General features: G+C 35.3%; 1 protein-coding gene across 1 annotated transcript in view; it reads right to left on the bottom strand.

The window, feature by feature from the left end:
* Positions 1–25,200, bottom strand: part of LOC129247498 (gamma-aminobutyric acid type B receptor subunit 1) — a 266,329-nt gene that overhangs the window by 225,212 nt on the left and 15,917 nt on the right. The window contains exon 3 of the mRNA XM_054886646.1: positions 14,145–14,315. Within this exon, the coding sequence (XP_054742621.1) occupies positions 14,145–14,315 (171 nt within the window). The remainder of the gene's footprint in view (positions 1–14,144; positions 14,316–25,200) is intronic.

Here is a 25,200-nt window from a genome sequence, read left to right as displayed (position 1 = left end):
ATGACGAGAAGTGGCGACTGGTAGAAGGCAAAATAATGAGATTTATTCTCACAGAGATCATTATTGGGCCCTTGTCCACTAAAAACAGAGTCCTGTTTGATGATGTCAAAAGGCACAGGCGCATCAAGGTAGTGGGATGCAACAATAAGGAGTCCTTGGAGCTTCTTACAACATGCATTCGCAGCTTTGGAGAACTATGGCAGGAGGCAAGTTAGGTGTGGTAGCATTAAAGGATTTACAAAGAAGTCGTGCCAATTATCTTATTTCTGTGAAGACATGGGAAATTTGCAAAATGTCTCACTAGGGGGCATATTTATCTTCTTAAAAAGATCTAAGTGGTTCAAGCAACTTAGTTATTAGATGGATATCAAATGGATGTATCACAATGGGCCTCAAGGCCACCGAGTGTCTTGTCTTAGTCAAGCGACCTGACTAACCCAACCTAAACTACCCACTAAATTGCCGTTGCAACGATGACAAAGCATTTGCCCGCCTAAGACTAGGGCACACAATCACCAGCCATTCATATGTTTTCAATGGTTAAAATCGTCCTTCCTGCCAACACTGTCAGCCGTTGTATTTAACGGTCTGCCATCCAATCGATGACTGCCAACATTTTGACACCAAGAAAGTAGAAGAAAGATTCTTTCAATGGTTACTGACTCTATTCTCCTATACGCCGCCCCAGTATGGTCAGGAGGACGAACGAGACGTTCGCAAGAGGTGCTGCAAGCTGACAGACTTAGCGCGCTTAGAGTAGCATATGCGTACAGAACAGTATTTGATGATGCCATCTGCGTTATAGCGAGTAAAGTTTCAATCGATATACGAGCAGAAGAACTTAAGCGACTGTATCACTCACGTGGGCACAAAGCAACATCTGAAGATAAAATAACCGAGCGCGAACGTACGATAGCAAAGTGGCAAAATAGATGGGATCACTGCTCTAAGGGACGATGGACGTATAAGTTAATCCCCAAACTAGATGAATGGATAAGCAGAAAGCACGGCGAAACGGATTACTATCTAACCCAAATCCTCCGTTTTAAACTAGCAGATAATTCGACCTGCCCAGAGTGCCACAGCGAATATCAGAGTGCAGAACACGTGACTTTTCACTGCACCAAATTTTATGAAGAGCGTTTGCAGCAAGGGTATTAATAAAACTGCGAAACTTAGAATGGGTGCGCAAAGCGGAAGCAAAGCGAATGCGACGTCACCCAAAGAAGCCATTTTGAAACAGACCTCCTGTGGGGAGGCCAATCATAAAAAGTATCTTCCGCAACTAAATACCTTCTACAATGTTGGGGACTATTTCCTCAGAAAATAAATCAAATAAGTAAATAAAATTCACAAAATCTTAATTACAGATGAGTTTGTCTCCCACCGTACAGCGTCTTGAGGGTAGGAGTACCGTGTGCGTATTGTGGAGGCGTTGTAGGCGCGAGTGGATAGTCCACATCGATTAGTTCCCACTCACTCTCTATAAGGGTATAGGGAGAATGCACTTAGGCCCATTATGGTACCATTCAGTTGGACTCAAGTTCAAGGAGCAGGGAGATGCGATGATAAAAATTATAAAAGGTAACTTGGAATTCATGATTTCAATTTAAATCTAAAATACGCTTTGTGAGTTGTGTGTTTTGTCAGTTTTATTGTATGACATGGAAGCATGGACAATTAAAGCTTCTGATATGAATCAAGTAGAAACATTTGACATGTGGATACTAAGAATAGTACTGAAAATCCCGTGGACCCACCAACTCTCCAATTTTGAAGTACTTCGAAGAGTCAATAGCGAAAGAGAGGTTCTAAGATGCAGCTTTCAACGCAGAAAAGAAACAGCCTATCTGGGTCATACTTGTAGATGCCGAAATTATGAGTATAATCTCCTTTAACTTATAGTACAAGTAAAGATTGCAAATAAAGAAGAAAAAAACTTGAATTAGTTACAAATTTTTCTACAAGAAATCACTTCATTTTAAGCGATCGATTAACACTTCTAAATGCGAACTTTTTCATATTCGTACAATTACTAGAAACCTCAGAGCTATTCATTTACACCTTTAGTTGAACTCTGCCTAAAACTTTCAGTAAAATAATTTCTGGAAAGAAATCACAAGCAATCAGTGAGTTAACCCAACTCCCAGGTGGGTCGAAACTTCTCATACATCCATGTAATGGATGCCATGCAATGGTTTGGCATAAATGAATGAACGAGCGAGTTCGAGGTGAGCAAATTGATTGGCAGGCGCATCATTAAGATAATAAGGTGTCAAAATCACGCCATGCAGGCGGACAAAAAAGCGGTTGGGTGAAGGTATTGCAAATAGTGATAAGGAAAAAAAACCGAAGATGAATCAAAGTGAATGCGCATAACAGAAATTTGGCGTGTGAAATAGAAATAGGAAAATATAAATAACAATAGAAAAGGCGATGAACAAAACCACAGCTAAGTACATAAGCTAATATTGCCTTTAGCCCGTCGCGCTGGTTTTCGGTAGCTGGCTTCCGATTGCTGGCGGAGAATGCCATGTACAAATATTTGCTCCAACTTTTTCTTTTTTTGATTAACAAAGAAAGTCGGCATACTTCCTTACTAGCTGATATCTGCCAGCAAATACTGGTTTGTTGGTGTTTATGTACATGTATGTATGCCATTGGCTTACAGGTGTGGTTGCGTGGCCATGCCCAAATCACAACTAATCAAAACCGAAAATCAGAATAAATTTGTTTAATAGCAGGTTGTGCAAATATAGCCACAAAAGAGAAGCGAAAATTCGGTCAACTCATTGAAGTGTTGCGCCACGTGCCATTCGCTTAACCTTACCTCGTATCGGGATTGACTTGAGAAGGTCGGCGCAGGTAAAGCGATGTATGTAAGTGATAATTTACAAATGCGCTGCATTTTATTTACTTACATAAATTTTATTGTTGTTTGTATTTACCTGCGTTTAATAGCCTTACAAATGTGTGCATGATAAGATAGTGAAGGTGGCTACACTGTTGTGCAAAGAGAAGTGGCATTGTGACAATGAAATGCAAGGTGGCGCAAAATTAATCATACAATTTTGTTTTAAAAAAAAAATGAAATTGTTTTGAATTATTTCAAATACAAAGCAAATCTCAATTGCTCTGTGACTACAAGATGGTGCTAAATTAATCATATTAATTAATTAATTTTGTATATGAATAACTTTTTTACTAAAAAAAAATTTTTTTTTGATTGATAAAAATCTTTATTTTGTTATTTATGTGCTCTATTGCTTATCTGCCTGTATATTGCAATTGTTTGGCTCATAATAGTAAAAAATTATAGACGTACGAAGCCACTTGCAAAAATTATAGATCTTCCCATAGGGTGATTTATTTTGCGCCACCGTGTATAATACGTGGGACTCATACGACAAGTCGAAATATGAAATGCCTGAACCTAAATTGAGAAATTTTGATGTGAAACATCTATTGGCTTACTTGTAAACCGAATCATTGGCGTGGCGACGCTTGCCGTGTGTAGTAGTATGAGAGAGAAGTGCTAAGCCAATTTCAAAGGAACAACTCACAAATGATGTAGGTTAAAGTGTGTTAGTATGTGTGTGTGCCATGTTAGAGAGACAAATGTAGAGTTGCTAAAGAGCGGCAAGTTGGATGCTCGTGAGTGCTTAGTAAATGTTGGTGCGTTATGTGTTTTTGAATGTTTGCTATGCAGATAATAGGAATTCGATTACAGAGAATTCATGGGGAACTGGAAGGCTGGCTAGAGTGGGCAACTTTGAGGCGCGCTCTCTGTGCGAAGAAATGACGAAGGTCAGTGTTTGAGTTGAAAAATATCAAAAGGTCACAGAAAGCAGAGCCACAGCAGAAAGAAGTTTCATTACTCAATTATTTAAACCAAGTGGAACTATTTTGCTATGCCAAATTTATTGCTTTATTAATTCGAAATGAACAGTGCAAAATTATTTAATAGCAAATTCGAGCTCGTAATGAGCAAAAGTTGAAATTGAATAAAAAGTTTAAACCTTTGGAGGAAGGCATATTTTAAAAACACATTTTGATTATCATACAAAGTGACACAAAATTAATCATGCTATCGGATTATTTATATTTTTTACAAATAGTGCAGTACGTCAATCATAATTGAAATTTGTGAAGTGTAGAGCTGCTGTATAAAAACAGACAAGCAATGGCGGGCGTAAAGGTCAAAAGTCATCACTCAATATAATTGCATTATTTATTATTTTTTGAATTTTATTTAATAATTTTTAAATACAAATCAGGATGATTAATTTTACGCCATCTGAAAATTCAAAAATTTCATCACTCAAAGCCATTTTTTTATTTAATATTTTTTGAGTTTTATTTAATAATTTTCAAATACAAAACTGGACAATTAATTTTGCGCCATCAGAAACGTCAAAAAATTTCATCACTCAAAGTCATTTTTTTATTTAATTTTTTTTTTAATTTTATTTAATAATTTTCAAATACAAAACTGGATGATTAATTTTGTGCCACCTGAAAATTCAAAAAATTTCAGCACTCAAAGCACACTTCAAAAAGAAGAATTTCAATTGCAAATCAACAACAATCCAAGAGAATCTACTACCAAATATGGAACAACAATAGATGCTGTATTTGTGAGATATCTTGATAATATTTCATTCAATACTTTTGTAACGTACTTTAGTTATCATCGACCAATCGTCACAGTAATACCGGCAGAGCAAACATCGAATATAACTATTACTGAAGTCACAGATGAAAATATTTAAATTGTGGCTTGATATTAATATCGAATTTTGATATCACATGTAAATAAATGTTTGTTAAATAAAGTTACCATTTTCTGCAAGAAATTCGTAATACTTCATTTTTTCATTAGGCTATATTTAATTCCTGTAATAATATTATCTTTTATGCATACTACTTGTACACACACGATGTTTCACATCTGTCAGGCGTCCCATGACGGCTCACATTTGTTTTAGAAGTCTGATTTCACCGAGAATGTTTTCGATAGAAATATTAAAATATTAAAAGCAAAAAAAAAAAAAAATAAATTAGCATATTTTAAATAAAATATTGGCGCTTAGATACCTAATTATTAGTGATTAGTTTATTTTTTAGTTATGACAGTTTCAAATAAACCTTTATGTTTCAGTTATTTTTCGGGGTGGTAGATTCCCCAACCTAGATTACGATGGTTGCCACTCTTCATACGAATGTAGAGGGGATTTACCTCGTGATCACGTACACTGCGTCGATCTGAGTAAATGTGAAAAAATCGTATATGAAAGAAACAAGAGCCACACATAGATTAACGCGCTTAGAGTTGAGAGCGCTTATCGCACGGTTTCAGTCGATTTTGGATATGACTGGTATATATCGAGGAAAATCTCTTTAGATCTTTTGGTCGAAAACTGTAGGCGTTGTATAATCTGGTGCGAGAAATACCGTTTGCTGTTATTAAAGAAGAAGAGAGTCAGCGAACCATTAGAGAGTGGTAGCAACGCTGGGACCATTCTAAAAATGGTCGTTCGACGCACAAATTGGTACCAGACATAGCGAAGCGGCATCGAAGGAAGAAAGGGGAAGTTGACTTCCACATGACACAATTGCTGGACAGTCACGGATGTTTTAAAGAGCATCTATACCGCTTTAATTTGGAAAATTACCCCTTTTGGTTGGTCTCCCCTGGTGCTCCAGAGTGCAAGGCATATGTTATTCCTATGCCTGCGTTTCGACACCGAAAGAGAAGATTTTTGAAGGGTTTTAGGTGGGAATTTCATAGCTCATGTCAATAATACGGCATGATAAAGAATGGGTCCGAAAGGCGAAACTACGCCATGAATAGCTTGATCTCCAGGCTGATGAGAATGCTGAAGAGTCGTTGCAAGACGAACACCGGGCAGATTTTCGTACTGGCAGAGATTGAGACTGATTTGATTTACATACTCGTACTCAATAATGGTGCCCAGTAGGGCGGGTCGATTTAAAAATCGCTCATTGCTCTGTGAAAATCGTATTCTAGGGATCAAAATAAGAAACTTTGCCAAAGGAACCATACCTCTAAAACGAATTCTGATGTCCCCCAATTTAGGTCGAACGAAAAATCCCACTTTGACCCATTTAGAGTGCTCCAATCGAGTCCAAATGTATGATCGACCCCCACTAACTTTGGACGGCCAATCCACCCATGCCAGTGGCACAGCCCCTGGAACTCCCCTGGGGGGTTCCCCATACAATCATTTCAAAATATCAGCATTTTTGGCCTTTACAAGAGAAAAGAAACTAAAAAATTCGACCCAAATTGGGGGACATCAGAATTCGTTTTAGAGGTATAGTTCCTTCGGCAAAGTTTCTTATTTTGATCCCTAGAATATGATTTCCCCACAAATCGACCCGGCCTAGTGCCCAGGTTTCTGGAGGGGTAACTGTTTGAACAAGAAGAGGTTTTAGTTCGGGTTAAAGTCTCACACTGACGGCCACAACGGCCATCTAGGCTTTCGACGCTTTCCTGTTATTAGCAAAAAAACAAAAACAAAAAAAAGAGATCCACCTAGGTCTATATGCCGCTATTATCACAGTTGCCATAATGGTCGTCTCCGGGATAAACGTTAACAGTCAATACCGACCTAATTCAGGGTTTGCTAGAAGATGAAGGGATGCCCACAAATTGAGTAGAACTAATTGATTTCAAATCAGCTCATATCGTAGCTAGTTCATTAGCGTGCTATTTCGAGTAGTATCTCTGTATCTGGAACACAGTCAATGTTTGTGCTGCACCTTTTAGCCAGCTCGTACCTTGTCACAAGTATTATTGCCTTTAACTCTCGGAGTAGGTAGTGATTGCTTGTACTGCAACAGGCTCACCAACAGAGAAGTCTACTTTATAGCTACTAACTGAGCTTGAAAGAAGTTCCAGAAGCCAGGTACCCGTAAATTTAGATTCAACTGCAGCATCTCTGAGTGGATGCCTCCCGGAGTATTAAAAACCAGTACCTCATTCAGTTTTAAAATATATATTGAATTTTAATAAATATAAGAATTCACAAAAAAAACTTAATATATAATTTAAACTTATGCATTCCCATATGAAGAGCGTCAATTAGTGTTTGCGATAAGGAAACAGTGATAGTGAAATTTTCTTGGCGCTTATTAAACTACTGCCTTTCACGACTCGGAGTAAAAAGAAATATACTGAGTACGTTATGTGGACTGCACCTTTTATATGGGTTTGGCGGGAGGTTGTCAATCATTGGTTTTATTTGGTATATGTACCGAACTCCTTCTTCTATTTTGTAGTGCGCGTCTTTTTGAGGAACCTACAGGTTTTTAATGAAAAGCTTTTTCAAGGCAGAAATACACTCGGAGGTTAGTCATTGCATGCCGAGCGGTGACCGCTAAAGTTTTCTATGATATGCTGTTTCAAGCCTGGAGATTCGATCCTATTGGCTTCCGAATGGTGGTCATGCACCAGCTCATACAGCTACAGCTGGGTTTGATATAGTTATTATTCATAAAATCTGAATTAATTCATCCGATTAGTTAGGCTGTCTTTACAGTAGCACATCAACTTCCATAGTGCGCTTGTCCGCTTGTTTGTTTCAGACATGGGGGGCGGTTTCGGGCTCTACTACATTAGTGGCATTGATGATATTCAGCTTTCGATATTGCTTTTTCATTATCAATATGTGATAGTATACATTTTTGGCCACACCTCACAAAAAAGCCACTCACAATGTTGCATTCCAACTCTGAACTGACAAAAGGCATAGCCTACATATATTTTTCTTTTTGTTTTTTGGTACGCAGTTTTGTGAATCTGGTGGTGTAAGCAATTTAAGTAACTACTATTAATATTTTAAAGATTGTGAGGTTTTTCGCTGAAGTTTTTGACCATTTTCAGCAAGTTATACCTTCAATTATGTTTTTACTTAAGTGGACCTTAGATAAGATACCTGTAAACACGCATATTTTCCCTGATTTTCACTAAAATTATTTAAAATGAAGAAGTCATTATATTTTTTTCAATATACATACAATTTATTTATACATTAAAATAATACAAACATTTTTTTTTTCATTTTAATCATTTAAAATGGCGGATGTACACTCAATTCTTCCGGGTAGGTCGTAGCGGAGCTTCTCAATCAGCGGGCATTGAATACAAAAAATCAAAATTTTTTTTATTTATTAATGTCATGATTTCTATATCAATTAAAAAAAATGAAAAAAAAAATAGTTTCCGGAATAAAATGCTTCAAAAACAAAAAAAAGAAAAATTAATTTTGGGGCGAATTTTCCTACTATTTTTGCTTCGAAAAAATTATTTCGACGATCTATAATATAAGTAATACTTAAATTAACATTGTAATAATTTTGTGGCATATTCTTAAAGGATTATATTAATATTTTATGAAAAAAAAAATTTTTATTTCGAAATTTTGCAGGTATCTGTCCCCTTAATATAAATAAAAATAAAAAAAAAAAAAACGTTTAGAGCTTTGTAAAAATAGCAAAACGACACTGTGTGTGTATCTTAAATAGTATGGTGGCTTATAAAGTAGGACAACGCAACAAAAAAAATTAGAAAGCCTCACGAACACTACTCTTCTCTTGGATCAGCACTGCGTATGCGTAACGTTAAATATTCCCTTATTATCTCTTGCTTATTTAATATATTTTCAACCTGTGGAATCTTGAAGTAAACCGCTCAAAGTATCAAATAATGGCGTTTAGAAAAGGTGGGAAACTTAGTAAAGAGAAGAAGTGGTATTATAGTAAGGAAGAAATACAGACTGTGTCTCAATATACTTACTTAGGAGTGGAAATAACACCTTAGATGAATTTAAAAAAACATGTTGAAAACAGAATAGCTGCAGCAGCAAAGAATGGTATTAATACTTCGTGGACTTGTCTTTTAAAAAAGAAAAATTTCAATAGAAGCTAAATGGAAATTTTTTCTTGCAGTTTGTCGTTCAATACAATCACAGGTGTAGGGTTTCGGGTGGTTTGAAGAAGTTGCTATATTGCAAAAGTATTTTGTAAAGCGAATTCTGAAGCCACCATCACATATGCCTACATACATACTTTTCTTGGAAACCGGCATGCAAGAAAATCATTTGTTCACTTTAGAACTGTTACTTAAATATATGCACAGAATTTTGTTTATATACTCAGAAAATCGGCTGCTACATTATCTGTCCAAAATTGTTATAAAGAAAGAAGTCTTCTGGATTAGAGATCTAAAGAACTTGTTTAGTAAAAACGATGTCATTTGGCGAACAAATAACATACAATCAGAGAGCTGGATAGAAGATACAAAATTGCTTTTAACAAACCACAACCAGGCTAGGATGAATATGTACATACAAAAAGCCGTGAGTACTAGTAGGATATATAAAGAACTAAATTGGTCAAAAGGTCTGGTTTATAATAAGGGCTAGAAGTTACATGGTAATTTTAAATAACAACAGATTTGACACAGAAAATAAAACTTGCTCAATGTGTAATTTAGGCGAGCTTGAAAACATAGCACATTTCCTGGCGCGCTGCTGAATATTAAGAGAATACAGAAAAGTCTTTTTCGGAAAATTTACCTTAAATGATTCACAACTGATCGAGATTCTCAATAGGGAAAATAATCATTGGGATAAACTTTTTCGATTCATTAAATATGCTTCTAGATACAGAGATTACTTAATAAAAGAGTTTAACTGGTTTTAAAACCCGTAAACCGAATAATTGTTTTACCAAAAATAAATCGACAGACGGCTCATGCCATTGTCGTTAAATTATTGTAAATATTTATTTTTTTCTTAATATTACAAGAAGTAAATTTCAAATTTTGTATATTTTACTTTTATTTGCAATAAATACTACTACTACTACTACTACTACTACTATATTTACTTTCAGGAAAAAAACTCAAAAGCCGAGCAAACTAAGAAACTGCATCTTCAGTTGTACGAATTATATTTGTTCTTTGCCGAAAATTAACTCTTCGTATTTAAAATATTAATCATAATTTCCTATGCTCTTGATTAAGCAAATATACTCGTACTTTTCATACTTGAGCTTTCCACAAATAAAGTGCCATGAACTTTTACATTAATGCCGAGTGCAAACAAATAAAACAAAATTGCATTGCAAAGGTCACCAGAGTGTAAGTTGAAATATGTGTACACGGTACGTGCAACACTCCAATAAATGGCAATTTTGCGGTTGAAAAGCAGAAATAATTGACCTTAACTAGCAGGAAATGAATTAAATTAAGTAAATTATGGAACGCTCGAAAATAGCAAAATTTAATATTTAAAGCAGTTATGTGGCAGATAGGAGGGGGTACACCTATGTGCACGTGCATACTTTTTCATAATTATAAATGTTTTGCATAGTTCTATTGTATATGCAGGTGGAAATGTGAGATATTTGCATGAAAATCGCCATGAAATCGAAATTTATTTGCATTGCTTTGTTTTGTTAATTAATGATTTAGTGAACCCATCTCGTTCATGGATTTCAACGGAAATTAAATTCTAAGCCTGCTTGATGGCTGAAATTTGTCAGATTCATGGAACTAATTAGTTTTCATTATTTTAAACACTCGATTGCAACTAAAATAATGACGAATTACTTATTTATGCAGTTGATTTGATAAACCTATTGAAGTGAAATAATCAATATGGCCGAGTGTTCATTAGATCGATTGATGTTGTTGTTGTTGTTTTAATCTCATTGTATATTCGCCTTACAATGGACAATGCTGATGAAGCTTTTGAAATGATGATTTTTGCAAAAAATTTTATTAGTTTATTAGTTTAGTATTTTTAAATTACAAAAAGCAAAAAATAAAAGTTTGTGTGATATTTTTATAGAGAAATATTGTAAAATGTAGAAAGAAGCTAATGCTGTTTGTAGTTTTGAATATACAATAAACATTTGAAGTCAATTCGTGCAGGTGCGTTCGACTTATGAGTCTGATAGGCAGATGAGTCTGATGCAGTTTCGGGAGAAATGTGTTCAAAGTTTTTTCCATTACACCGAAAAAAGTTGCGCTAAACATCAGTATAAAAATATTTAAAAAATTTGTCTTTCTTCTTCCTTTGAGAGTACCATTTCCAACACAAATTTGTATTAGAACAAGTTTCTTAAAAAAATGTTTTTTTTTTTTAATTTCTGCAAAGGTTTCTAAAAAGAATTAAGGGCTCACTATGGGTATTTTAAATAAAAATATGAAACCACTACAGGCTACTGAGTGCATGTCTATGACAATTTTTTTGTTCTATAATAAAAAAATGAAAAAAATTTATCTGAATTTCAGCTGGCTGCTTCTCTCTGTCTTTTTTAATTTTTCCACCAGTTGGTTGATTTACTAGTAGTTGACAAGACGAGTGTAAAGATTTTTGTACCATAACTCGAAATAAAAAATAAAAAGAAACAAGGATGAGGGTATGAATGAAGTAGAGCGTGCGGAAACTCCACTCATCACTTCCCATAAATCCAACAGAGTTTTAAAAACCAAGTCATATCTGACAATAAAAGAGGTCCAGTTGTGTTGGACTATCACAAGAAGGTTCAGGGACAAAAATATCGCGTTTGCCTCACGCGAATGATGAGCAGCTGTATACAAGATGATCCTTCATTCTTCTACACGTGGCGATTTGCAGCTTCGACAAATATATTGGAGCTGGTCTACATGAGAACCCTCTGCCCACGGCCTTGTGGATATACAGTCTGTGTCAGCAGAAAAATACCGACTTTTTTCTTCAGGATATATTTCGATCTGCTTTTTGCTGCGTTATAGTCCTATTCAAGGGCTACGACGGCAGTACTAACTGAGGCTAGTGTCGTTCGAAACTTTCCCGTAAACGCAACTAAACAAAAATTTGTGAGAAGTACGCGAAGTGTTTTGAGGTGGTATTTTTATGCGCGCAATCGAAAGGGCCCGAATTATCTTACGCCGCGGCTGCAAAAGTAATTAAAAAATCAAAAAAGTTTGTTGTGATGTGGAATCAGCGGTACAAAGTGTACAAAAATGTTGATGACTTTTCCGAGCGCAGCTTGAAGCGAGTGACAACAAAAAAGTAGGATAAAGTAATCATCCAACTTTTTAAGCGGACCCGTCTTTGAGACTACACCAATCACGATCGGTTCTTGCTGAAAAGGGAATAGTTGTGAGTATCAATACCATCGAACGGCGACTGAAGGAGACGAACATATCCTACCGCCCCACATCATCAAAACCACTTCTCTCGGAAAAACTCATTGAGAAACAAGAAAATGGCGTCACAATATTGGACTGGCCTTCCCAGTCCCCAGCCACCAACCCCATTGAAAATGTGCGTCAAGGTCACAAAATCTAGTCCTGTTTGTCGACGAGCTACGCAGAAAAGCTGCTTCAAAGCATGCCGAGAAAATGCCCGGCTATACTTGACAACGCTGAAGACTACATGGCTATTTTCATCCAAAAAATTTTAAATTTATATCTTTTATAATTCATGAATAATCGCGGTTCATTTTTTCTGACACAGACTGTATAAATTAACCGTGCATTATTTTTAGCCCTCCGTTGGACACCTTTTTTAAAACCTTCCCTTGGGCACCCGAATCTAGTCTTTTTTCGTCCTGTTCGATTATCCTTTTTAAAAGGTTATAGCCATAAACCAATCGAAAATTAAATTTTAAGAAGCTACCTGGAAGCTCAGGCCGCTAGCTGTAATAGAATTATATTAAATTCACATCCAAAGTCGAAAAAGCCAATCTGGCCAGACTCTGGTGACAAACGAAGACTTAATACCTGTAATAGCTAGAGTTTTTTCACTTACTTAAAAGGCCCTAAACTCTCGAAGGATTTCAGTTTCAACTAAATGCAAATTTTCATTCATACTCGTAGCCAGTGTTGAGAGATGCAAATCTTAATGAAACTCAGAGGCGCAATTACTTCTAAGCCTATGCGTTTACGGTTAGCCAATCGACCATTTCCTTTCTTACAATAGCTAGACGTCTTACTGCACTAAAATATAGCTATGCTAGATCTAAGCTGGTTCCCTAAAATATAGCTATGCTAGTTCCTGGTTCTTTTGAGGCTAGCAGTATTTTACAAGCGCTTTGAAACAAAAAGCTGAAAGTCGCTTGAAATTTGGTAATGCATAGCCCTCTGCTGAATGGACTTTCCTTCTATCGGGCTTCTCTTCATTACTTTTACTTGCTACTTTTTCTTCACAAAACAAAAAAGGGGGGAAAAAACAAAAAACTCACAAAAAAAAAATTTATAAAACTATTAAGTTAAAATCCTATCCACAAAATTTTATATTTAAGAAACATCACATCATTACTGGCTCTCGCCGCCTTGGTAGGATGATAACTAACTAAACTAGACAAATTCGACTAAACGGAGTAAAATTATACAATTTATTTTGACATTGTTGCAGGCGACAAATAAATAACTAAAAACTAGTTCCGAACTAGTTTAAAACGAATTAGTTTAAGACTAGTTACTTTTAGACCAATTAGTAAACAATTGTCCAAGTAAATGAAAAAGTGAGCATAACGTTTTAGAACTTGAAACAAATTTGTTTTTAAGAAATTATGATAATACACTAAAATTTGAGATGTTGGAGTACTTAATGTAGGCATACATTGCATTTTTCTATTTCAGTAGTTTCATGTATATCCTAAAAAATTTACAAAAAGTCTGAAAATCTTAGACTTTGCAGTAAATAAAAATTCAAAATTTTTTCACTGCATGTTCACTTCCCGACACTTATATTTCTAATCTAGTATATTAAATAATCACGTACCGCATTAGATAATTTGATATATAAAAGAAGCTTTCAACAAATCTCTTGCACTCACAGATTCATAATTAAACACTTTTTCATATGTGTAAGTAGTTACTTCTCTGCGCATTTAAATAATTACAGCATCCGCTTTTTTGCCACTTTCCCCAACTCACTTACTTATTTATTCATTTTGTGGCTTGCACTGCAATCACCTTTAACATTTTAAGTAGTTACTGCACTAACACAGGCCAAGTAGCTTGCACAAAAAAAGCACACACTTACATTTACTCTCTTATATATACATACATAAATGCGCTCATAGCTATCTGCCGTAATGACATCCATTTTACTACTTACCGATATGAAGACCTCCTCGGCCTGCTGCAGTATGGCCACACGTGACCAACCGAATTTTTTCATTAATTTTATACGTGTCGGATTGTGTACGGTAGCGGAGGGATGTGTACGAAATAGCGTTGGGAAGCGACTGCGATCCGAAAGCGCCGGACTCGAGGCACCGTAGCAAAGCTAAAATGGAGAGAGAAAAGTGAATAAAGCGCAAAAAAAAAATAAAAGTGAATAAGTGAAAAGTGCAACTTGGTTAATAGGTATGAGAAAATGTAGAAAAAAGTAGTATAAAAATGTGGAAAAGTTGAAATTTTTTCCGAAAAAGAAAGAAAGAAATTAATAAAATCCTCACGAAATTCCATTGCATATGTGGTGATAATGTGCATTAGTATGTGCTGCTGTATGGTTTTTCTGTATTTGCGGTTGCCATTAATGACTTTTGCAGTTTCATACTCGTACTCTTTGCTTTAGCTGCTGAGCTTTGTGGCTGTCCTTTGCACTTACGTGGTGCACGCCTTTTGCTAGTAGTCGTTGGTTTTGTGGCCAAAGTGCTACTCTAAGATTTTCAAGTAATTAATTTCGTTAGATGGCAGTGGTTTGCAGGTGTATACCTTGTCGGAAAAATGTGTGCATTAAGTTTAGGTCAGATGTTTGGAAATAAATGTTTGGTGGTTTGTTTGTAAGTGATTGATTTTATTAGGAAATTGTTAGAGGATTAGTTGTTTTTAATACACCGCTTGTCTTGGCGTTAAGTTATAAATTGGTTAATAGAAAGTGCTTCCAAACCAACTGATTGTTTTTGGACTAGTTGGTAGCTAGTCCTCTTTGAGCCTCCGTTGGGTATTCGGGTCTGGTCAAACTGGATTTTTTCGACTTTAGATACCATATTTTTATTATGGCTAACGACTTGAGCTTCCAGGTAGCTTCCTAAAATTTAATTTTCTGAAATAAGGGTAGCTACAGGGTCCGTCGAATATGGCCAACCCTGTATTTGCTCTCGGACTAGTTAATACATCATATTTTTTTCCTGAATTAATTCATGAAAAAACTTCACTAATTTGTGAAGATATCTAATTTTTAAAACTTTATATGGGGGTCGCGCGAAATTAATTTTATTTTTGCCTGTTTGCGTAATTAAAAAATAACACCGCACACGTCCCATTAATTCTAAATTCAACTTAGAGTTTATGTTTAAAAATAAATCGAATTATTGCGTCTATGCTTTTAAACTAATAAAAATTAGTTATTTTACCATAGTGGATAAGTGTTGTTTTTGTACTGAAACCATTTTTTTTTTCAAGTCGCTTTTTTTAAGACGGCGATGGGGCTGCCGGAACTATCAGGTGCTATGATTAAGCCACATAAAATAGTTTCAAACTAGTCCATGAAAAACTACTTTGAGACTAGCTATATTTGAACCAGTTTATAATTTCTTTTTTATACATAACCATAACCCTAAAATATTATATTTATAAAGAAAAGCAGATTTACATTTATTCCAAATGGTTCTAGGCCACTCTCTAGTATGAGGGCTAACTAATCGGAATGAATTTGTGATAATAATAACTATAATTAATTGATAATTATAAATTTTGACTCTATTATAACTTTTATTGCGGCGAAGTTATATTTCTAAAATGCTGCATATTTTGGCAACTAATTAAAAATTGGTTCACTAAACGCGCTCCAGACTAGGCCGTAACTAACTAGTTTGCGACTGGTTACCTATGTATACACTTTTTTATAGTCCCAAAAGTTGATATTTAGAAAATACAAACATAATATGCATCAATAGCTTGTGTCCCTTTGTAACTCCAAGACCAATTAGACTAAATGAAAAAATTTCCATTTGCATAAAGTTTCATATAAATCACAGAAGTGAGCTATAAATGTAAGCGAAGTTAACAATCCCTGACTATTACAAGGCTGTGAGCGCCTAAATTTGATGCTTTCTTCGTCGGTGCGCCACTCAATCAGTGTGAAAAATGTTTATAGAGTAAACTCCCTTAGCCTAAAATGTGTTCGACCGCAAATATGCGAATATCCAATTTCTTAACAGTCAACTCGGCCTGAAGTAGAAACATTAAAATACGGATGACTCATTCAGAAAAAATCCAACTACAATGTTTTCCTGATATCAAAAATTTGCTGTTAAAGTTTTTAGCGGCCAAAATTTGCTGAGGGTCTGAGGTAGAAAGCACTGGGATGAGCAACCAAATGCAAACTAAAAAGGGAATAAATCAGGCTAAGCTGCTCAAAAAGAGTTCTTTAAAAATACAGGAGGTCTTATTGGAGGAAAGATGAAACAAAAATATTTATACAATTTAAACACTACACTGTGGCTCAATGTTTCACACTGGAACTCTAAGAATTTATGATGATGTGATGAAAGACTACAAATAACTTAGTTAAAGAACCTAAGAGATTGGCTCTAAAGTCGTCAGAAGGCGAACTAAATGTGATTTGAATTTCTTTTCCAACATTTAAATACCCAGACAGTTAAGAAATTACATTGAGCGAATTAAGAGGTTAGAGGTAGTCAGAATTTTCAAAAAATGGGATATTTTTTGGATTTTTTTTAAGTACATATAATTGAAATATTTGAAGTGAATCCGACAAATACTTCTCGAGTTCTTCAGCAATTAATAAACGGCTATCGGGCAAATTGGCAATCGTTAGCAACAGCTTAAGGGGGAGGTAGGGTTTAGCGCTAAAAAAAAACACTTTTTTTGTGAATTTTTTACAGAAATATGGCTTAAGATACTTTAATAAAATCAGTTACATGTTATTGTACATCTTTTCAATAAGTTTTTAAAAAATATTAATAATAAAATATTGACAAATAAACCCATGACAGAGTTTTTTTGGAGATATGTTTTTCGAGAGGTGCTCTGCGGTGCCAATCGGCATTCGTCGTAGAATCATCTGAAACTAAAAAAGTCGAATTTTTCAGTTAAAGTATGACGTAATGCTCCCCCCTACATTAATAAAAATTTTTTTTTTCATTTTTGTAGTTTTGGTGGCAAAAAATCGTAAAACGAGCATTTTTGGCGAAAAATTTCGCCATATTTGTAAGTGAAAAACAACCTTAAAAAACAAAAAATAAAAAAAAACAGTGTAGGGGGGAGGTATTTTTGATTTAGAAAACGTGTGCCAAATTTGAAAAGAATCGGTTGAATAGTTTCGGAGTTGTGATTGGCACCGACTTTTAAGAAGTCGTTTCGGGAAAAACGCGTTTGAAAAAATGATTCTGAGAAATTATCGATGCTCCGCATTCGAGGTAGAGTGCCTACAAAGGCTATAACTTTGAGAGTTCTGCTCCGATCCACTTAAAATTTTGACACAACATTCTTGAAATGATTTACTATAAGATGAGTGAAGAAAAAAAATTTCGATTTTGTGACCCTACCCCCCCTTAAATGCGTTTTTCTCAAAACTATGTTTTTGAACTAGTGATCACTGTAAATCAAAAACCGCTTATTAGGTTTCAAAAAAATGTATACTGTTTTTGAGATACATATAAAAATCGTGACTGATCGAAGGATTACTTTTTTTCAGAAATATTAATATAATATTTTTTTAATAATTAATTGTCGGTTTTTTCTCGAATATCTGAAAAAATTTCCTAAGGCCGCCTGTTGTTAATTTTGAATAAAAAGCTTCGACTAGGCCGCAGATTATCTATTAACAAAACTAATTTCCCTTGTCCGATTGATTTTAGATGAATCTCCATGGACGTGTGATAATCAACGCAAGAGACTTCTGGACAAACCGGCTCCACACTAACAGCGATAACTTTTACAATAATAATTTTTTTATTTTTTTTTGAAATTTTGCTAAAGTTAATTTGAAATATGATGTATTAAGGCTATGTTGTTATTTTTGTAAAATAAAGCAATTGGATAGCAAAAAAAAACTATTGAAAATCATAATTAAATTAAACCACTTTCTTAACTTAACTACACTTTCTTCTAGTTCTACACAACTTTCCCATCCCATTTCCCCATTTAATACGTCTCTTGTTTCTAAAAAGTATTTTACCAAATATTTATGTATATCTGATTATTTTGGATATTGGACTTTTTCCCAGAAAGTGCGTTATATTTTCTGTCTCAGTCAAATTACACAAAGTGCAGCTGAGATGTTTATGTCCGCCAAGGTATATTATGATAGATCACATCTTGCTTAAAAAACCTAAGAATTAATTATTCATGATTGAGAAGAGCCTCCTCGAAAGACTCATTTTCTGGTTCGCCGGATAGTGATGGTGCATTGTGTGATCTTTTTTCATCAAGTGAGAGCTTTGCAAGTGGCTACCAAACCTAAAATCGCACATCTTGGTAAAAGTTATCAAAACCCGAGAAACACGTATCAAATCCAAGTTTTCATGAATAGAAGCAAATGCACCTGTTGTACAAATACTGACTACTAACCAACTATACATAGTATTTGATAGGATTTTCGTTTACTCTAATTAGGAATCCGAAATCCAGTATATTTACTGAAACTACTTGAGTTTTGTTATTTGGGAGCCTGTCGGCCACTTTATAGGAATTTTAGAACTAATATGAGTTAAAATATTTTTTTAGGATACATTTTCTAAGGATGAAGGCCACTGCTGCTATAGTTTAGTCTTAGATGAAGCTTATAATTTGAAATTCTAGGTTACTACAAGGTTGTCAATATTCGACGGACCCATCTGGCAACCCTGTATCTTTTGACAGAGACGTCAGATCGCTTAATGACATACCGCGTTGGAAGCGCAGGCCAAGCAGATTTTTACCATGGAACAGTACACGTCACGCGAGCGCTCCCAAATTGTTAAAATTAACATTCAACAAAAGAAGTAAATTGTGAAAACTCAACGTGCGTATAAAAAATTAAATAATGTGAAAAGTGCGTCTTCTAAGAACACCATTAAACGTTTGTACGAAAGGTACGGCTAAGGCGATCGTATGAGAATCTTGTATGGGCCAGTGTTGAGACGTCGCCAAGGACATCCCAAAGTCGCCGTTCTCAGCAGTTGGGCATTGCTCGGACCACTTTCCAACGAATTATCCGCATTGATTTGCATTTATTCCCGTATAAGATTCAATTGACGCAAAGATTGTTGCCTGCGGACAAGCCTCGTCGATTGGAATGGGCCCAAAGAGTCATCGAAATCCGTCGTGTCCGTCGAATATGGGCAACCCTGTATATAATAAAAAAAAATATTTTTTAGGAAATTTTGTGTTTGCCGTTACATACATTTCTTTATCTAATGCTACTCAGTTTCCACGTGCCGATAAATTCGCCAAACACTGGAAATTCAACAGGCGATATCTCAGAGTCAAATAAAAGCCTTTGTACGTATCAGAAAGGAATTTGAATAACAAAAGCAGTAATTTCAGATATTTCACAATCTCTAATAAAAACTTTTTCAATTATACTCAAAAATCGTATATTTCGCATCTCCAAGCCAGAGCATCTCGCAGCTGGTATCAAAGGCCTTCAGGAAAGACTAATCTGGTTCTTATCTAAAAATTTGTGTTTAGCCTGTGATATCAGCTGTCATATTTTTATTTACCGAATGCATTTGGGATGGACCTCGTATTTTTTTTCTACTTTTACTTTGCTTCAATATTTACCACAGCCTTGGCTAAACTCAGACTCTTACCTCTTTTGTTTCGTTTGCTTTTTTGCAGTGCTGGGTAATGTCACCTATTAAATTTTTAGCACGTGTTTACTCACCGCAACCCATGCTAAGCTGCAGTAGTACGCGCACAGCTTAGCATTAGCCAACAAACAAACAAACCACATAAAAAAAAAAAAAATTCCAAAAATTAAATTAAATTGTGATTCCGAAAAAATATAAAATTCAATTACGTCTGCGCTGCAATTAAATATGGTTTTGCCATCTGGTGAGCGTTCATTCTGTTTTATTCGTATTCTATTGCTTTTATAGTTTACACTTGCGGACTAATTAGGGCTAATTGAGGTGCATATAAACGGGCATTACCCTTGGGGCCGGTGTTGTCATCAACTATATGGAGCGTACCCTAAAGTAGGTTAATGATAATGAGAGTGAATACATTTTTTAAATTAATGGCGTACATATATGCGTGGAAGATTTAAGAAGTTTCATGAGACTCAAAATGTGATGATGCTAAGATTTCACGCAAAATTAACAGTTCAAATGCATATTCTGAAAATAAGATACTATGCACCTCAGAAGGAGAAAACCGACATACCCCATGATCAAAAGGTAAAGTGAAGATTATGTTGAGGCTGTCCAAGTACATACATAAATACTATATATCGTAGTAATCAAATAAATGCAGATCAATTCCAGTAACAACGGCTTGTGAATTCTGACATTGAATTTATCTGTGATTTCCACTGCTCCCGAAAATTTCATAATTTAGGAATGCTGGGAGTATCAGATACCTGGTTACCATTTTCGTTCCAGTAAGTCATCTGTATCCGAAGTTCTTTGTACTCAAGCATTTTGCCACTTTCACCTTTCTACGTATAAGTAAGCCAATAGTCTGGGCAAAATTGGTTAGAAATTTCCATCAGCGTAACTTGTAAATTAGTGTTTTTTTTCCTGAAGGACAACTAGTTTGTAGAAGTACAATTAATGAGATTCAAGCAAGTATCTAAGCTGGAATTCGTTACCAAGCAATTCAGGTGCTATGGCTCTGTGCGAGAGGATATGGAGCGGAAAACAGATTGGAGTTTTCAGTAAGAGTCAGGCTGCACTGAAGGCCCTGGAGAACGCGAAGCAAACCTCAAAGATTGTTCAAGAATGTAAGAAGAAGCTTAATTCTGCCGCAAGACAGAACAGGCTTGCACTTTTATGGGTTCCGGGACACTCCGGTGTTGAAGGAAACGAAATTGCCAATGAATTGGCCAACCTTGTATCAGCGGTTTTCCTACAAGGGCCAGAGCCAATAATGGAAATCAGTTACGCAGGAATCATTTATTGGATCAGCGATTATGTATGAAATTTACATAAGGAGCGATGGTCCGGCCTAGAACGCTGCACAACTGCAAAGTGTTTAGTGACAAGTTCGAATAGAAAACTGTCAAAGTTTCTACTAAAACTTAGAAGGAAAGACGTTTGGTTGTTGGTCGGGACACAACCCATGGGGTCAGCATATGACCGCCATTGGAATCATTGAGAACCCAATGTGCCTGTCGTGCTTGAAGGAGGGGAATAGCACTGAGAATTTTCTCTGTGAGTGTCCTACCTTTGCTAGAGAAAGGCTATGAGTTTTGGGTTCCGATGTCATGAGAATAAGTAATATTTGTTCTCTAAAACTGGAGGATATTTACAGATTTGCCAAAGAATCTGGAAAATTCTCACAGGACTAACTATGTCTATCTCTGTCTCTATTCTTTCCTATCTCTTTCTCTCATACTTTCTCCTTCCCTCCTTGACTATCTACCCTCTTTCCTTTTCTTTCTTTAAATACAATTCATTCCTCCTTTTCTTTCTTTAAATACAATGGGCTTTTTAGCCTGAGCTCTGAAAAACCTAGCGCCTGGAGTGCTTAGTATGGAGTTACAGCTTTCGAGTTTATTAAGAACACAGCACAAAAATTTGTTGGAGTCAGATATTAATCAGCTTACGACAAAAATATTTGAATAGAAGGCATTTCGTGTTAACCAGAAAACGCTTTGCTTGTTTTAGAATGAGATGAAATATATTTAGAAAAGAAATTTAAAAAGTAATCCGAAAGGATATGCTGAGCTTTTGTTGTAGCTGTTCTTTTCAGTGTTACTGAGAATGCAAAATAATCCGCAAATTACTAGATTTTTGCCAGTTAAAAGGGTCTCAGTGATTTTTCTTCATGTCTCTATTAGAAACTTTTTGCTAATGCAATGTCAGCAAGAATTTAAATTTATTAGCTCAGCAGCTTAGTATGTTTTTTGACAACTTGCGTACAAGCATATACACAATACTTTGACCTTTAATCTCCCTTACAGCATCTAAGTATGGTATTCTCTGCTACAATAAACTCAGCTGCTTAAGCGCCATCACATCAACGACAAATCTAAACTGTCAACCGGGAATTGACCAGAAGCACCGAAGTGCAGAGCACATAGCGTTTCATTCATTGTTACGTTGAATAACAAGGCAACCGACGAAAAGCGCAAGGAAACAGCCAAATAGCAAAATAAGTTAAGAAAGCAGCAAATAAAGGAAATCTCACATACACAAACACACATTTCCATGCACATAAATACCAGTGCAATAGTCAGTATGCAATTCGGTGCTTTCTTATTCACTGCACATACATATATAATAAATTGTTATTGTTGTTCGTAGTGTGCAATGACACTACAATTGCCACATCACCGCCTGACCGTCTGACCATTTGTGTGCTCTCGAGCATAGCGTAGCTGTAGATAGCAATGGTGTTGCAGACAGCTGTGTGTCAGTGGAAATGTTTGCAACGCATCATCAACATTTGTCGACAACAATAAGCATTTGCACTGCTGCAGAAACACACACACACACATATACAAACAAACGTAAGTAGTTGTTCGATTTTGTTGCACAAAAAAATTGCAAACAATTTTTACAAATGTGCACAAATACTCGCAGTACAAAGCAAATTGTTAGTAGCGAGCGAATGAATTGCGAAAATTGACGAAAAAAGCAGGTACAAGTGATTATGTAGTGTGTGTGCGCATTTTCTTTCAATCTATCGTTCTACTGGAAGCACAAAATGCACAAATGTTCATAGTGCACCTTGCAGGGAAGACTTCATGTGGTCAAAGTAAATATGTGTTTCGGCTTAAATGGTTACTATGTCACTAGATGAGAACTAGTTACAAAGTAACTAGTTGCAAGGTAACTAGTTTCTTATTCGTTGAAATATACCCAACCTATTAGCTTAGAGAGAGTGATAGAATGCGGTAGAGAGGAGGTTTAGAATATGCAATATTAGACTATAAAAAAATCCAACCTTTTCAAAACTGGAGATTGTTAAAGAGGTCGGCATAAGATCGGTAGAGAAAAGTTTTTTTAAGTTTACGTGTGATTCTTTTTAAGAAGTCAAAGCTGATCACTTCTTAAGGTGCTGGCCCAATGCAGCCTGGCTTTACTTGCTGTATTTTTTGTGCTTGGCTTTGAAAATTTGTATAGCCAAATGGGCACTTTGAACGCTGTCATAGCAATCAGATGCTTCGTAAAAGCAAAAAAGGAAACAGAGATGTTAAGCATATTCAATAATTCATAATACATTTTTGAATCATCATGTTAACTAGAAGTTGTGAAAAAAATATTACGACTGCTTCTTTTAAGGGGGGAGCCTGCTTTAGAGGCTTCAAAAAATCGATTTTTTTTTGCATAAATGTCTTCCCAAACTATCCAAGAATGTGTCCTCAAAATTTCAGAAGCAAATTCAAAATATTTTCGCAGTTACAGAACAAATTGTGAGCAAGCGTCGAGCAGGTATACGAGTGGATTTTTTATATACAAAAACTTTGACGCGCGATTTCGCGGTTTTTTATTTTTACGATTTTTCCTAATTGGTAAAAAAGTTAAACATCCTATCGAAACGAGATAACATTGATTGTATTCGGAATTAAATTCTTTTCTAGTTGAACCTAAATAACCTTCAGAAAGTTATGATTAACCTACTTTTTAAATAGTCTAAAGTGAATTTGTTTTTCCAAAAAAATGAATTTTTTCTTTAATTAGAGAAAAATTGTTGAATTTCTCACTTTTTGTTTAATTTTCTTGGTTTAACTAGAAGCTATACTATACTAAAATAAAATTTTTTTTGGGATTTTGGTTTCAGATGAAAATTGCGACCTTCCCGTCGCACGACACATGCACACTCGAGGCGCCTCGGCAAAATGCTTGTACAAGGCATAATATGGCATATATTTTAATGAAAAAATTTGAGAAGACTGCTGAAATATATAACAATAAGACCTGAAAGTTTCGTTTCAAGCGAATATTTCTTTCCTTCCCAAAAAAATCCACAAAAAAATCGATTTTTTGGAGCCTCTAAAGCAGGCTCCCGCCTTAATAATTAAAATATACAAGATACCAATCAGGTCAACCACAAATGTTTTGGGTGCCTGAATTATATAAAGACCGACATGGACATTTTCAGCATTGCGCAAGCTTGCAAGAAATGAGAAACAATTCAAGAATACGCGTACATCAATACATCTATGCTTTTCAATGGCATTATTTAATTTTCTTCAAACATTTGTATAAACCAAATGTAAATAAACAATCTCTGGAATCTGCCTAAATTCACAAATGAAACAAAGCAAAGCCAAATCAAAATATATAAACATGGGTGTTCAATCAAAAGTTAATATCAAAAGCACTGCAAATAGAACATTGGGCTTTTTGAAACTTTGCCGTACTTCAAGCGGTTCAATCAAAGCCGCCAATTGGTCTCATCTCGTATTTCATATTTCAGTATTGTTCTGTTCATTTTCGACAGTTATCGAGACCAAGCAACCAAGCCAGCCATCATTGAGTCAGCACCTTTAAGATGAAACGGCATACGAAATCACAGAACCTTTATATAAAATATAGTATATTGTGTATGCGGATTATTGCGAGGACAGTTTTTCTGGAACAGATTAACCCTCTATCTTCCAGACGGTGTATTCCATACAAAAAAAACATGTCGGGAATTTATTTTATAGAGAAAATCTTCAACACTATTCGGGGGAAAACTTTAAGAAAAAAGAATAGTATTGCGCCACTTCAAATTAACATTCGTCTAAAATTTAATGGGCAACAAAACTGCGTATCAAAATTTTTCTAAAAATTCTAATTAAAAAGTCGAATATTTTGATGAAAATGTATGATGATTTTTATGAACCTTGCACAAAGTTTGAAACTGTGATTCATATAACCTTTGTTGTAGAATGAGCTATGGTTAGTTAAAGTAGTGATTCAACCAGAATCCAACAAGCGCTTTCGCACCATTTTGTTGCCACTCGCTATCAACTTTTTTAATGGTTATTTACAGCTTGACTATATCAAGTTTTTGCGGCTTAAGAACTGTATTATGTTGTTGACGTCTAAGCCTGATACTTGTTT

Source organism: Anastrepha obliqua, chromosome 5 (genome assembly GCF_027943255.1).
Source record: "Anastrepha obliqua isolate idAnaObli1 chromosome 5, idAnaObli1_1.0, whole genome shotgun sequence".
NCBI classification, from domain to species: Eukaryota; Metazoa; Arthropoda; class Insecta; order Diptera; family Tephritidae; genus Anastrepha; species Anastrepha obliqua.
This window is presented reverse-complemented; position numbering and strand designations above follow the sequence as displayed.